At 34.8% G+C, this 16,989-nt stretch overlaps 1 protein-coding gene across 6 annotated transcripts in view; it reads left to right on the top strand.

Annotated features, from left to right (window-relative positions):
- dip2a (disco-interacting protein 2 homolog A) overlaps window positions 1-16,989 on the top strand; it is a 204,780-nt gene that overhangs the window by 118,138 nt on the left and 69,653 nt on the right. For all 6 annotated transcript variants that reach the window (XM_067443083.1, XM_067443082.1, XM_067443080.1 and 3 more), the window contains exons 3-5: window positions 3,368-3,484; window positions 4,160-4,279; window positions 15,895-16,140. In XM_067443083.1, coding sequence (XP_067299184.1) covers window positions 3,368-3,484; window positions 4,160-4,279; window positions 15,895-16,140 — 483 coding nt within the window. The remainder of the gene's footprint in view (window positions 1-3,367; window positions 3,485-4,159; window positions 4,280-15,894; window positions 16,141-16,989) is intronic.

Raw genomic sequence — 16,989 nt, 5'->3', positions numbered from 1 at the left:
TGAGGAGTTAATGAAATAAATGTTTATTTCTGGGTGAACTAACCCTTTAAAAGTTGTTGCTGTGTGCAGTGTGCAAAGGAAAATAAAAATAGTTTAGTTACCCTCCTGCTGACTAGTGTCGTGCCCCTCCCAACCCATTCACACACACACACACACACACACACACACACACACACACACACACACACACACACACACACACACACACACACACACACACACAAACAACACACACACAGATGATTCGACTATCGGTCGACCATAGAGAGATTCGATCATTCTGATTTGAATGTGTAAATCCTTAGTCGGGACAGCTCTAGTTTTTAAAGGCAGTTTGTCCTTCATGTCTCCGGTGTGTGTTAGCCTCCACTGGTGTGATGAGCGGTCACGGAGCGTTTTTCTCATTGCTGCATTGCTGATGTTATGTAAGAGCAGCGCGCCGTGACTCAGTCTTAACCTTGCAGAAGGCGGAGGCTTCTTCACATTCACTGACATTACACTCACATTGAGCTCCCTGACATTCAAGACTCAATCCGCAGGTTTAGATGAAGAGCTGAAGCATCATTTCCCATCTCTTCTTCTCACTGTGAGTGTGTCCTCGGTCCGCGGGGATTATTACTGTACATCATGTTCAGATGTGTAGTTTCCCCCAGGCTCATGCCATCCCCGATGCATAGCACTTTCTTTCTTCAGATAAAAACAAAGAAAGAGTATATAAATAAATAAAGTGTTTCGTTTCGTGTTCGGAAGACATTAATTTATCCACTGGGGGCGTATGGATCACCGCCATTCAATTATATGGACTCACAGAGACGGAGTGTTTTACCTTTACATGAGAAGGAAAGTCATTTACAGACGGGGAAGATGTGAGCGTGAGTGAAGGATTGCTTCATTTTTGTCCCTTTACATTTTATTATTAAAATAATGACAAAACGTTTCCAGCACCCTTATACAAGGTGAATGTACAGCAATCAGGCATAACATTATGACCAAAGTGAATAGCACTGATGATCTCTTCATCACGGCTCCTGTTAGTGGGCGGGATATATTAGGCAGCAAGTGAACATTTTGTCCTCAAAGTTGATGTGTTAGAAGCAGGAGAAATGGGCAAGCGTAAGGATTTGAGTGAGTTTGACAAGGGCCAGATTGTGATGGCTAGACGACTGGGTCAGAGTATCTCCAAAACTGCAGCTCTTGTGGGCTGTTCCCGGTCTGCAGTGGTCAGTATCTATCAAAAGTGCTCCAAGAGGAACAGTGGAGAACCGGCCACAGGGTCATGGGTGGCCAAGGCTCATTGATGCACGTGGGGAGCGAAGGCTGGCCCGTGTGGTCCGATCAAACAGACGAGCTACTGGAGCTCAAACTGCTCCAGAAGTTAATGCTGGTTCTGATAGAAATGTTAATTCATCACCGTTATGGTGATCAGTGTGCAACTTTTAATTGGGTTGATATACTCCCTCTATATTTGTGACAATATCTTGCAGTTGATCATGCTTGAGTCACACACAAACTTCAACATTCAGCATCAAAACACAACAATGGTAGCTATACTAAGTCAAGAGTAAACCTTAAGTAAATGATCTGTCAGTTACTATAACTCTCATGTAAGCGAACAATACTAAGCTTTTGTCAGTACAAAATACTATTCCTGTTTCACTTAGTTTTTAAGGCAATGTGTTTGCATCCTTTTTTAAAGTAAGTCTAACTAAATTAGACTGTTCAGTGTAATTAATAAATTGTATATACACTGTTATATGATGTATTTATGTGTATGGCCGTTTGAAGTAAGCTCTCCATGGTAAGCCTCATCTAAACCTATAGTCTGCTCAACTCCTCCTCCTCTGGCCTGTGGCGGTGGCAGCAGAACAGACCGATGTGAGATTTGTGTGTCTCTCCAGCTCATGTCTGTCATGTTTGATGAAGTTTTCTGAAGGTTACGCTGTCTGCGTCAGCACAGGATCACCACGAGAGCTCAGATGTGGTGTAAAAAGGACCCATTGATCTCCCAGTGTCGTATTACCCGGATAGCAGAGAAGTCTGAAGTCATGAGAGGATTTATGTTGCCATCTAAATGTGTTGAAATTGAGTAGTGTCACATCAGTGGTTTATTACTCAGCCTGAGATGATTTGCTTATGTCTGTTTCTGTGAGGGCAATGGGTGTGACAGGATTTCATTGCTCAGTTCAGTGACCTTTCTTCTCTAACAGCGGTGTTGTAGATTCTCGATGTACTTTCATTTCTTCTGCACAGTGAGCTGAGCACTTCTGCGTTTGCTTTACGCCGCAGTTAGCTTGCCAATGGGTGAAATGTCAGAACTGGACAGTAACTGAGCACATTTACTCCAGTCCTGTACTTTTTGAGCATCTGTACTTTACTGGAGTATTATTTTTTCTGTAAACTTCTGACTTTAACTTCACTACACCTGAAAGACAGATATCGTCCTCTTTACTCCACTACATTTCTATCAAGGTCCTCGAAGTCGAAAGTCGTTTCTGTCGCAGCTCTGAAAGTCAGTGATGATTTTTTTCTTCTTTTAAAGGTGTTTGGGTTTTTGCAGAAAGCCTTTCAGGAATCACTCTTGTAGAGTCTCGTGAAGTTCAATGATTTCACAGCATTTATTAAACACTGATTTATAGTTTAGAGCAAAATGGAAGAAGACGGATGTCCAAATGCTCATTTTGTGGAGTATTCACATAAACAAAGTTGATTCTGTCTTCAGTGAAGGTGAACAGTGTGAGAATATCAGATGTGTTTCAGTGTATTGGATCCGTGCATTCGGCCTTAAAGTGACAGCGCTTTATAAAGAGCTTTGTAACTTTTCTACAAGTATTTAAATGAGTTTAAGTTAGTCGTCTGCTAGTGTGTCAGATGGAGCATCACTGACTGGCTTAAACCATCATGATGGCATAATGTGCATTCATACGACAATAATAAAATAATGCGGCGACATAAAGAAGGAAATTTACTTTTGATAATTAAGTTCTTTTGAAAAAAAATTCTTCTGCACTTTTACTTAAAGGAAGTGTATGTATGATTGTGGCCAAAACTGGTACTGCAGGTGTATCCTAACCTCCAGTAGTACCGTTACTTTTACTGAAGTAATGAAGTTGTGTCCTGTGAGATGATGATTGGGTCTTTTCAGAGTGTTTAGGAGCTGCTGGATCTTGGAGGACACTCGACTGTTGACTGGAACGCCTTTAGATGCAGATAGTGTCAGGAAAAGACGGGACAGAGAGAGAGAGAGATGGAGAAGATGAGATGATGTTGTGTGTGTGTGCGAGATGATGATGTTGTGTGTGTGCGTGTGAGATGATGATGTTGTGTGTGTGCGTGTGAGATGATGATGATGTGTGTGTGTTGTGTGCAGGTGTAGACCCGTCTCTGCAGATCGAGCACAGGATCCACTCGTCCTCTCAGGCCTCTGCCGGCTCCAAGCAGAACAAGCCGCGGGTGGCGAACTCCAGGGATGAGCGCTTCAGATCAGGCAGGAAACTCTCTCTGATCATCAGGGACACGGGCACAACACACACTCCTCTTTGAAATGAATGAAGGAAACTCTCTCTGAGAGTCTCTGAGTCTCTGGACTGCAAAAAAATGCTCTTCTTACTCAGTATTTTTGTCTTGTTTTAGTCCAAACATCTAAAAACTCTTACAATAAGAAACATTTACTAGACAAGTACAAATTATTGTCTTGTTTTGGGAAAAATAACTCTAAATGAAGAGAGTTTTTGCTTAAAATAAGATCAATAATCTGCCAATGGGGTGAGAGAAATAATCTTGTTTTCTGTTTGAATTAAGATTATTTCTCTCACCCCATTGGCAGATTATTGATCTTATTTTAAGCAAAAACTCTCTTCATTTTGAGTTATTTTTCCCCAACACAAGACAATTACTTTTGCTTGTCTAGTAAATACTTCTTGTTTTAAGAACTTTTAGATGTTTGGACTAAAACAAGACAAAAATACTGAGGAAGAAGAGCATTTTTTGCAGTCTGATCATCAGGGACGGGCACAACACACACTCATGTTCATCTAGTGCCGCTCGCAGAAAAGAAACACCCTTTATTATACTTATAACAAGAGTGCTTACAAAAAATAATGATAATAAATAAAATGAAAATGTAATTTGTGCGATGTGTGATGTTTTTGTGTCTCCACAGACCTTCATACAGAAGCAGTTCAAGCAGCCTTGGCAAAGTATAAAGAGAGAAAGATGCCGATGCCCTCGAAGAGACGCTCTGTTCTAGTGCAGTCCTCAGTGGAAGCATGCACTCCTCCAGGTAACACACACACACACACACACACCAGTAACCAGCATCCCCCGTTGGTCCCAGCATGAGAAACACACCTAATGCCTCAACAATGCTGGGTTTTGATCTTCTGAGTCTTGAGAGAACAATGCATAGTTTTCTGAATAATAGCCTCATTATGAACACAAAGAGAACGGCTCCTGACCACTCAGTTCCCAGACCACCGTCCCACACGCCGCATATGGAGATGTTTAACGGCTTCATCCACCACTGCCGGCACGTTTAGCTATATGAGCATCAAATTTAGTTAACACACAACCTTTAAAGGTGTCATGCAGTGGCTTTTTTGATTTTTTTATACTGTTGTCTGAGGTCAACACATGACTATATTCCCATGACCAAAAGCTCAAGGGAAAGCTGATTTCTCAATGCATCACCATTTTAATACAAAATGGACTGTACCTTAGGCCGGAGACACACTGCGAGCGTGGCGTTTCTGCTGCGTGTCAGCCGCGGGGCGGCTGCGCAGGGTTTTCTCTGTCTTTGCACACCAGAAGCGTGTCTGACGCGGCGCTGCTGCTGCTGGGAAGCCCTATACTTCATGTTAAATATAAATATATTGCCTATTGATACAGCAAAGACAACGTCGGCAGTAGCCTATTGACCATACATATCTATGGTATTGACGGCAAAATAGGCTACAGAATATTTCGTTCTGTATTGACAGGTTTAATATTTCAAAATCGATAATTATGTTGTTTTTTATTATTACAAAGGCCTATATCTGCATTTATGTTAACCTACAGACTTTCAAACATGAAAATGTCATTTATTAATATGTATTCGTGTCAAAATGGCATATAAACACCGTTTCCTATGCTGTTTTGCCTAGAAACGCTTCCAACACGCTCGCGTGTCGCGTGAAAAATAGGCGTCTCTTCTATTTGAAGCATGCACGCGTTTTCCGCGCGGCTGACGCAGGCAGTATGCAACCGCTAACCGGTTAACATGGGAGCTGAAATAAAAACGGACACGCCACGCAGCCGAGACGCTCACGACACGCTTGCAGTGTCCCCGGCCTTATTTTCGGTTACAAGGACATCTTTTTTCATTGCGTTCCTCAGGAGAAATGAAATAGACACAAATGGGACACGTTACAGGAACTGTACAGCAGTAATAGCGGACAGCTCAGATCATTTGATTTGGGAAATGTAGTTGTAACATTTTTGACTGGCAGATTTAGTTTTTCAGCAAATCTGAGCGCAGTTTGAGATGATATTAACATCTCTTCTGGAGCTCAATGGGAATTGTATGTGAGATTTCTGGCTTCTTTTCCTCAGGAGGTCAGTCTGAGGAGCGGGAGAATAAAACCTCCATTTGACCTCCAGTTAATCTCATGCTCTCTCACAATCGAGTTTAACAGGATTTCATTTATTAAGTGTTGATAAGATTATTTTTGGCATTAGCTGAAAAAAAAAGTATCTAGACAGGCGGTGCTGGGGAGGAGGAGGGACAGAAATAACTAAGGTTGCATATAGAGATCGATTTGCTTGGATGGAAAAGTTTCATGACTGAACTATGCATTAAAATCCATAATTCATCTTTCCTACACTGCAAAAAATGCTTTTTTTCTAGTCAACATATCAAAAAATTCTCACATTAAGAAACATTTACTAGACAAGTACAAATTATTGCCTTGTTTTGGGAAAAATAACTCAAAATGAAGAGAGTTTTTGCTTAAAATAAGATAAATAATCTGCCAATGGGGTGAGAGAAATAATCTTAATTCAAACAGAAAACAAGATTATTTTTCTCACCCCATTGGCAGATTATTTATCTTATTTTAAGCAAAAACTCTCTTCATTTTTAGTTATTTTCCCCCAAAACAAGACAATTACTTTTGCTTGTCTAGTAAATACTTCTTGTTTTAAGAATGTTTAGATATTTAGACTAGAAACTAAAACACTAAGGAAGAAGAGCATGTTTTGCAGTGTGTTGGTTATTATGTTTGTATCAGGTGTGTTGATGTTGTTGGTCTTCCTCAGTGTATGTCGTTCTGTCTGATGGTCTGTTGATGATGGCTCATTACTGTGGTCAGATCAGCTCTTCTCTCTCCTCATGTTTGTGTAACGCCTTTGCTTTGTCCGTTAGTATGGATTGCATTATTGCTCTCTTGGTCTAGCACTAGCGAGTTTCTGAGTCTTGTGTCCGGATACACTTCCCGTGTCCTTCTTTGGTCAGAATGATGAAGTCAGTGAAAGGTCAACGGGATTAGAGGTTCAAGGGTGGGGTCAGCTCAGCTCAACGGGGGACACAGAGGGGCGCTCCCTGGGGGAATTGGTCATGGAACGCTAATTCGTTTGAGCCCTGTATGGACACACACACACACATACACACACACACATTAAGTGGCTAAGCTGTGTGATTGGCCCAATGGAGATGATCTGATGACCCATCTGGCCTGTCAGGTGCCCCTGCTGCCCTCTTGCTTTATTCTTGAGGTGGATCTGTCAGAAACCTAAATATGAAAAATCTGCCATTTACGTATTTTTGCTTCAGACCTGCAGGACAGGACATTCAGAAGAATATTGATGCTTGTTTTAACATACGTAATTGCCGCCTTCTAATTATGATTTCCGTGATAAGGAAAGTGCGGATGGAATACCACAATCCAGACATAAAAATATCATTTATAGTACAACGTGGAATGACACCGAATTTGGCTACATTTTGGATGAATATACACTGGTATGTTTTCGGTAATAAAGTCCTGTTAGGTTTATTACCAAAATATCTTCAAGAATTGCTTCAAACTTGTGCATATACAACCATATCATCTCATCAAAATCTTTTAACTATACCAAAAAAGAAGACTGCTTATGGGCATTCAGCTTTTTGTTTTGCTGCTCCTATTGACTGGAAGTCACTTAAAATTTGAATCATATATTTCAATTTCAGCATTCATGTTTTACCTGAATGTTTTATACGTATTGCAGAATATATTTGCATGTCTTTCAGGAGATCTAATTCTCCTGCCAGGCTGGTGTTGAAAATAAGACCTTGTTCTTAAGTAACTTGTCTGGCTAAATAAAGGTTAAATAAATGAAAAAATAAATATACTGTATTACCACCATTTTTGACTATACATTTTAATAAATCATAAATAAGACGCTGGATTGTCACCAGTAGCAAAAGTGTAAGGAGAAGGCCTGTGGCAGAAAGATTTGACACAAATCAAGCCAGAGTTTGAATCCATCCCATCTCATATCAGATCAGAAAGGCATTGATTTCCAAAACAAACGAAGAATAATAAAGTGTTTAATAATAAAGTGTTTAATAATAAAGTGTTTAATAATAAAGTGTATAATAATAAAGTGTTTAATAATAAAGTGTTTAATAATAAAGTGTTTAATAATAAAGTGTTTAATAATAAAGTGTATAATAATAAAGTGTTTAATAATAAAGTGTTTAATAATAAAGTGTTTAATAATAAAGTGTTTAATAATAAAGTGTTTAATAATAAAGTGTTTAATAATAAAGTGTTTAATAATAAAGTGTTTAATAATAAAGTGTTTAATAATAAAGTGTATAATAATAAAGTGTTTAATAATAAAGTGTTTAATAATAAAGTGTTTAATAATAAAGTGTTTAATAATAAAGTGTTTAATAATAAAGTGTTTAATAATAAAGTGTTTAATAATAAAGTGTTTAATAATAAAGTGTTTAATATTAAAGTGTTTAATAATAAAGTGTTTAATAATAAAGCGTTTAATAATAAAGCGTTTAATAATAAAGAGTTTAATAATAAAGAGTTTAATAATAAAGTGTTTAATAATAAAGCGTTTAATAATAAAGAGTTTAATAATAAAGTGTTTAATAATAAAGTGTTTAATAATAAAGTGTTTAATAATAAAGAGTTTAATAATAAAGAGTTTAATAATAAAGTGTTTAATAATAAAGTGTTTAATAATAAAGAGTTTAATAATAAAGTGTTTAATAATAAAGTGTTTAATAATAAAGTGTTTAATAATAAAGTGTTTAATAATAAAGTGTTTAATAATAAAGTGTTTAATAATAAAGTGTTTAATAATAAAGTGTTTAATAATAAAGTGTTTAATAATAAAGAGTTTAATAATAAAGTGTTTAATAATAAAGTGTTTAATAATAAAGTGTTTAATAATAAAGAGTTTAATAATAAAGAGTTTAATAATAAAGTGTTTAATAATAAAGTGTTTAATAATAAAGAGTTTAATAATAAAGAGTTTAATAATAAAGTGTTTAATAATAAAGTGTTTAATAATAAAGTGTTTAATAATAAAGTGTTTAATAATAAAGTGTTTAATAATAAAGTGTTTAATAATAAAGAGTTTAATAATAAAGTGTTTAATAATAAAGTGTTTAATAATAAAGTGTTTAATAATAAAGAGTTTAATAATAAAGAGTTTAATAATAAAGTGTTTAATAATAAAGTGTTTAATAATAAAGAGTTTAATAATAAAGTGTTTAATAATAAAGTGTTTAATAATAAAGTGTTTAATAATAAAGAGTTTAATAATAAAGAGTTTAATAATAAAGTGTTTAATAATAAAGTGTTTAATAATAAAGAGTTTAATAATAAAGAGTTTAATAATAAAGTGTTTAATAATAAAGTGTTTAATAATAAAGTGTTTAATAATAAAGTGTTTAATAATAAAGTGTTTAATAATAAAGTGTTTAATAATAAAGTGTTTAATAATAAAGTGTTTAATAATAAAGAGTTTAATAATAAAGTGTTTAATAATAAAGTGTTTAATAATAAAGTGTTTAATAATAAAGTGTTTAATAATAAAGTGTTTAATAATAAAGTGTTTAATAATAAAGTGTTTAATAATAAAGAGTTAAATAATAAAGAGTTTAATAATAAAGTGTTTAATAATAAAGTGTTTAATAATAAAGAGTTTAATAATAAAGAGTTTAATAATAAAGAGTTTAATAATAAAGTGTTTAATAATAAAGTGTTTAATAATAAAGTGTTTAATAATAAAGTGTTTAATAATAAAGTGTTTAATAATAAAGTGTTTAATAATAAAGTGTTTAATAATAAAGAGTTTAATAATAAAGTGTTTAATAATAAAGTGTTTAATAATAAAGTGTTTAATAATAAAGTGTTTAATAATAAAGTGTTTAATAATAAAGAGTTTAATAATAAAGTGTTTAATAATAAAGTGTTTAATAATAAAGTGTTTAATAATAAAGTGTATAATAATAAAGAGTTTAATAATAAAGAGTTTAATAATAAAGTGTTTAATAATAAAGAGTTTAATAATAAAGAGTTTAATAATAAAGAGTTTAATAATAAAGTGTTTAATAATAAAGTGTTTAATAATAAAGTGTTTAATAATAAAGAGTTTAATAATAAAGAGTTTAATAATAAAGAGTTTAATAATAAAGAGTTTAATAATAAAGTGTTTAATAATAAAGTGTTTAATAATAAAGAGTTTAATAATAAAGAGTTTAATAATAAAGTGTTTAATAATAAAGTGTTTAATAATAAAGTGTTTAATAATAAAGTGTTTAATAATAAAGTGTTTAATAATAAAGTGTTTAATAATAAAGTGTTTAATAATAAAGTGTTTAATAATAAAGTGTTTAATAATAAAGAGTTTAATAATAAAGTGTTTAATAATAAAGAGTTTAATAATAAAGTGTTTAATAATAAAGTGTTTAATAATAAAGTGTTTAATAATAAAGAGTTTACTAATAAAGAGTTTAATAATAAAGTGTTTAATAATAAAGTGTTTAATAATAAAGTGTTTAATAATATAGTGTTTAATAATAAAGTGTTTAATAATAAAGTGTTTAATAATAGTGTTTAATAATAAAGTGTTTAATAATAAAGTGTTTAATAATAAAGTGTTTAATAATAAAGTGTTTAATAATAAAGTGTTTAATAATAAAGTGTTTATCGTTCGGGGTTGGGATAGGTTTAGGGATGGCTTTATTGACCCAATAAGGCGCCATCCATTTCATCATTTTAATAAATAAATGTTAATAAATATAATAATTTACACTCTATGCATACTGTGTAATGTACAACAACAATCTGCCAATATTTAAAAGTATAAATATCATCTAACCACTATTTACGCTTATTGCAAAGAAGATACTGCTATTTTAACAGTGTAAATATAAAATATCGCTACTTGTCACTGCCTATTATTAAAGTTTTATGAATTCAACAGATTAGACATTTTTTATTCTTAAAACTGAATTAAAGCATTAAAACATAATTTATATATATATTAGGGCTGTCACAATACTCAATATAATCTTGAACCGTTCGGTACGGTATTCCCGGTTCAGTACGCGCTGGTGAATGCCGTTTTTTTGGGTTTTGCATTTAATGAATTATTTCCATTTCTCTCCGTTTGAAATATTCCTCTCAGTTTATTTCGGCTCTGTTTGAGTGTGCTGTGGGTCTGCGCGCTGATATGAGCAAATATCCAATCATATGCACTAGGGGTGTGCATTGGCACTGCCTTCACGATTCGATTCGATTACGATTCACCAGGTAACGATTCGATTCGATTCGATTCGATTCTACGATGCATTGTGATGCATCAAAATTCTACTGCACACAAAGCAAATTTTTCATCAGTCATGAGGCAATACAAGCAGATATTAAACAACAGATTGTATTGGCTGCTATGTGTCTCCTGTATCTTTGACATAAAAGTTATTAAATAAAATAAAATGTAATTAAATAAAATGCAATTAACCCCTAAATGCACGACTGTTTCACCAAACATTCTTACATATTCAGGTCGTTAGCGACCCAGATCTATATTTAACATGGATAGACCTCTACCTGTCGTGATAATGTATAAAACTCCTGATTTTAGAGTAACAGCTACAGAAGAATAAAATAAAACCTATTTCGTTACCTTTTGGAGCTTGGAAGGATTCAGTTTGAGCAGATGTTTAATACCATCATCACATGACCTCGTCAGAGCTCGTTTACCAGTATATTTAGCATCTGCCTCATATTTGCGATCTCCAGCATATTCTCAAAACTCATTTACAACGTCTTCAAAATCAATATTTTGATCACTGACAGCTTCTTGACCACATTCATCATCAAGAGACAGTGACACTAATATCTGATTGTGTTTAGTACTTGCTCTCTGCTGTAAATCACTGAGTCATTTCAAGTTTTGCAGATTATAATTATTGTTTCGTTTTCTGTCAGAGGTAACTATGCGTATCAGACATTGCCACCTTGTGGAATAAAGGTGAATTGCGGCGTTTTTCGTCATTATAGATTCATTGATTATTGTGCAAAAAAAAATATACGTACAATCCTACACACCTCGGGTCGTTAGCCCGTTAGCGCGTTTTTAATAACCCGTCAATCGCGGTCATCTCCCTCCGCCTCAGCCATCTTCCTTGTTGTTGTTGTTATTCTCCCGGAACCGGAAGTATTTGAAACTTCACAACTTTATCGTCCGCCAGAAAATAAACAGTGACATAATCGATTATGGCACTTTGCCGCATCGATGCTGAATCATTCATGCCCCGCATCGCGATGCATCGCCGAATCGATTATTGTTGACACCCCTAATATGCACTAAAGTTAGGGGTGTTAGCCGCAGTTTAAAGCCTTGTGTTAAACATTTCATTCTCTTGCTTGGTGATGTCTAAAGTGAAAGTAAAATCGCGTTTGTCTGAGATGCGAGCAGGTCTTAAAGTGACAGCAGCAGACTATAGTGAACCGCGTGTCCTTAAAGGGACAGGTCACCTCTAAAATGATGTTAATAAAACAACAAAAGACAAAGAAAAAAATCTCTCTCTGCTCTTGAATATATATATATTTTTTATTATATTTTTTATATATATATATATATTTTTTAATACAGTAGCTTTTAATCAATGTATATTGAAGACTATGAAGTTTTAATTTTAGCCTACATTTATTCATTAAATTTCATACTTAAATGCTGCTGTTCATCTCTGAGCTGCCTCATATATATATATATATATATAATATTATATTATATATTATACACTAGGAATGTCTACAAGGGTTTTTTAAAGTAAAGTTTTAAGTTTAAGTAAGGGTTTTTCAAGTCTTTTAAGTAAAATAAAGAAAGTGTATTGCAATAAAAACATTTTCTCCTTAACCTCTTTCTGTTCCTGTCGCCTAAGAATAGAAAAGCAAAAAACCGAACCGTGGTTAAACCCGAGGTGTGTATTGATCCGTGGACTAACTGTATTGTAGCATCCCTAGTAAATGTTCTCTAAATCAGCATTATCCTCACCACTGAATGATGACTGGAAATGCCGTAGTTTGTAATGTTCAGTTTCGCGTGTGTTGCACTGATAACCACAGGTACCCGTGAGGTTTTTGTTTTTATTGCTGTTTGTTGTTCTGATGTTTTGTCCATGCGTCCATCAGTGTTGTTTTTAAGGTGCTTTATAAATAAAGGTGGATTGGGTTGGAAGTAGATGTTCTCCGTCATCAGAAGAGACGCTTTAGGATAATGCCTTTCCCCTTTTCTGCATGACTGTTTGTTGCTCAGTGTCTGTCTCCTAATTGGCTGGACACGCTCCGCAGTAATCGCTCCCTGCGGGTGATTAATTACATAATTAATGTTAAATGGATCTGCTACCACCTACAGGCTTCTTGTCAGTCAATCTCTCTGTCCTTTGTTTTTTCTGCTTTCGTTTTGCCCATCTATCCTCGGTTCATTTCTGTGCTTCTGACGAAGGAAACAATCCAATGAACTTTAAAAGGCAATGCAGAAGTCATTTGGTAACGCGATTCACACTGCTGTAGCTCAACTCACGTGACTTGTTGAGGAATGCAAACAATGCTTTTCTTACTTTAGTATTTTTGTCTTGTTTCTAGATAAAATTTCAAAATATTCTTACATTAAAAAAACATTTACTAGACAAGTACAAATTATTGTCTTGTTTTGGGGAAAAATAACTCAAAATGAAGAGAGTTTTTGCTTAAAATAAGATCAATAATCTGCCAATGGGGTGAGAGAAATAATCTTAATTCAAACAGAAAACAAGATTATTTCTCTCACCCCATTGGCAGATTATTGATCTTATTTTAAGCAAAAACTCTCTTCATTTAGAGTTATTTTCCCCAAAACAAGACAATTACTTTTGCTTGTCTAGTAAATACTTCTTGTTTTATTTATTTTTTTGATGTTTGGACTAAAACAAGACAAAAATACTGAGGAAGAAGAGCATTTTTTGCAGTGTGAAATAAAAAGGAAATGACCTCTCTATGGGAGTTTACTGTCGTCGTAGAGTTCATTGATTGTCTTTAGATCTGATTACACTTTTAACACCGCAGTTTGCGTGATGAAATAGTACAGAAGGTTTAGCTATATGCCATACTTTATTCATGAATGGCCGGACTTCTGTTATTTTCTCCGCCGTACCCTTTATAATGTAGTAATAATAGGGAAAATGATGCAGTCATGTGTTAGTGTAACTGCAGACCTCACATGCTCCGTTTCTGACCACATGAGCATTACATCATATATAGATATTTATGTATTTTCCCCCCACAGATCTCATCAAAGTCATATTTCGGTCTGGACTGAGATCAGACGCCTTATACTTTCTCTTCCACAACGATCATATATCAGTCCTCCTGATGTTCATGATGGGAGCTCTGAGGGCGTTTTACTGTACTGTAGCCCCAGAGAGTATCTGGTTGTGTTGTAGTACTCGAAACCAGTCCTAGGACCATTTATTGAGAGTCTTGTCTCTGTCTCAGACTAAGATGACTATTATATTATATATTATATAATGAACTATTATCACAAGAGCAACAGAGCTGTTTGAGCATGACTGCAGACATGATATTGCTTTAACAAACATCATTTTTTATGTTACATACATTATTTATGCATTTGTAATTTACCAATTCAGATGGATCTTCTGTATCACATCTGCAGTGCAAAGATGAATGTGCTTGTTAATGATTTCATTTGATTGGTAGCAGCTCTATATAGTGTCTTATTATAATTATATTTATTATAAGTCATTTTTTTAAGTCATTTCTCAGGTGGTAATGTGGATCTCTATGAATTCAAGGATTGCTGGTCTTGGTCTTGGTCTCAGATTAGGGGGTCTTGACTACAACACTAGTATTTGGATGATTGTCACTAGATTTTCAACTAAAAACAGAAGACTTTGTTTGCATTTTTGGTAATTCAACTGTATTTTGTGGGCATGAAAATGCAAACTTTTAAAAATATGTTTTTGAAAACGCAATTTTTTGATAACGGGATTGTTATTGTCTCCATGTGAACTAAAAAAAACAGGAGATTGTGAAAACAACGGTGACGCCTTGCGCATGCATGTTCAGTTTAAAGGCGCATATGTTTCTTTAGAAAGTGACTTAGAGCAGAATACAGGTAGTGTTTTTAGTTGTTTTCACAGATCCGTGTAAAAGGCAAAGGTTTTGAAAAAAAAGTTTAGTTTTATAGTACATTGTCATGTAAATGCATTCGTGATATAATATCCCTCCGGTTAATCGACATGTGACAATATACATGTGACCGGTAATACTGATACCTATTTCTAAACTGAAAGTAAAATGCACACGGCATTCATAACGGACTGGAGCGAAGCGAGTGTTTTAAATAAATTCCTATGAAAGTTGAGCTTCCAACTTTCTGAAAACTGAAAACGTGCCGTAAATGAATGAGCGTCCGGCTGTGCGCATTTTACTCTCGGTTTAGAATTAGCGCCAATTCGGGGACGGGTTGCTTGAATGGTGGGTTCATTAGCCTATTATTCTTAATGAAAAACACAATTTTGTGTGGCGCTTTTACATTTCGCTTTGAAGCGAAGGGGAAGAAGTAAGCGGGAACAGGCACACATTTAAAGATTTACTTTAATAGATAACTGAATAAACAAACTGTAAGTAAAGGCACCATCCCTCACGGACGACTGTCACGCACACACAAAACACACCGTAAGCAAAACATAACATAAAGTCAGAGCCTGATGCCCTCTCATCCTTCACTCTCGCCCACCTCGCCACACAAATCTTCCACGATCTTCTTGTCACTCAGCTCTTCGCTCTCGTGGTGAATGAGATCTGACTCCTGCTGCGTTTGTTCGGCTCACGCTTTATTAAGCAGACATGTTCAGTTTTTAATTGTAATGTCTGTTCTCTAACTGAACTAAATGATTTTATTACTATAAAAAAAAATCAAACGTTTAACTGTAAGCAGATCTTAAAATATGTCAGTGTCATTGTTTTGTCTCAAGATGCACATCAGTATTTTTTTTTCTTCTAAGGCACATTTATAAAATAAAATTGAACTAATTGAACTAAGGCCTAATCCTCGTTTAATCTAAGCCCTATCTGTGGAATCAGGCCTAAGATTGTTAGCTGTAAAATAATAAAACAATTAATGTATTGTTCAAAATGAAGACGGATCAGGTTAGAAGCTTGAGCAGAACTGACTTAAAAATCCCCATTCAGTTGATTAAAAGGCACAAACTGCTGAGGAAAAGTGAAGTTTGTGATGAGGAAAGTTCGAGTGCCAGTGACGCTTGGCATTCTGTTTGACATTAGGACATGTTTAATGATGTTAGTATGATATGTTAAGCTGCTGCTCTTGCGCTCACAGACACGTCCTCGGCGTCTGAAGACGAGGGCTCGCTGCGCCGGCAGGGACGGATCGCCTCCTCGTCTCCGTACCAGGCACACCCGAGCGTGGAGCACTGGTTCAACAGAGTCATCCAGGGCTCCTCCACCTCGTCCTCCGCTTCCTCCACCTCATCCCACCCCGGAGGAAGAGCCCACCACGCCACCAACACCACCTCTGCCTCAGCCGCCACCGTGCTGGCCGACCTCATGGCTCACACACAGCTGGGTCAGTACTCAAATCCTCTAACGCTCTCGCTGTAGCCTCATGTGTCTTCTGAACACTGCTAACACACCAGGATGAGGTTTTAGGTGCTGCTGAAAGGAATAGTCCACATAATCAATCGATCAATCAGTCAGTCAGTGCTTTTACAATGCCGATTGTTTCAAAGCAGCTTCACAGTGTTAAACAGGACAATACTGCAACAAAATTTAATTTGGCTGTACAGTGCAAAAAATGCTCTTCTTACTCAGTATTTTTGTCTTGTTTTTAGTCCAAACATCTAAAATAGAGAAGTATTTACTAGACAAGCAAAAGTAATTGTCTTGTTTGAGGAAAATAACTCAAAATGAAGAGAGTTTTTGCTTAAAATAAAATAAATAATCTGCCAATGGGGTGAGAGAAATAATCTTAATTATAAATAATCTTAACAATAATCTAAACAAGATTATTTCTCTCACCCCTATTTATCTTATTTTAAGCAAAAACTCTCTTCATTTTGAGTTATTTTTTCCCAAAACAAGACAATAATTTGTACTTGTCTAGTAAATGTTTCTTAATGTAAGAATATTTTAATATTTTGACTAGAAACAAGACAAAAATACTAAGTAAGAAAAGCATTTTTTGCAGTGTATACAGTCGTTCTGGAGTAAACAGTGATGTTATCAGCTTATTTTTATTTATCATAGAGCGACAATGTTGGCAGATCAGTATTATAGTTTATACAATTAATAACTTTTACCTAATAAATACATTTTATTTGAATATTTAGTTGAATAATTTAGATTGAAATTTTAGTGTCCCCAACTGAGCAAGCCAAGCCAAAGGCGACAATCAATCAATCGATCAGTCAGTCAG

Source organism: Pseudorasbora parva, chromosome 5, assembly GCF_024679245.1.
Source record: "Pseudorasbora parva isolate DD20220531a chromosome 5, ASM2467924v1, whole genome shotgun sequence".
In the NCBI taxonomy this organism is placed as follows: Eukaryota; Metazoa; Chordata; class Actinopteri; order Cypriniformes; family Gobionidae; genus Pseudorasbora; species Pseudorasbora parva.
Note: the sequence above shows the minus strand (reverse complement) of the source record. Positions and strands in the feature narration are given on the sequence as shown.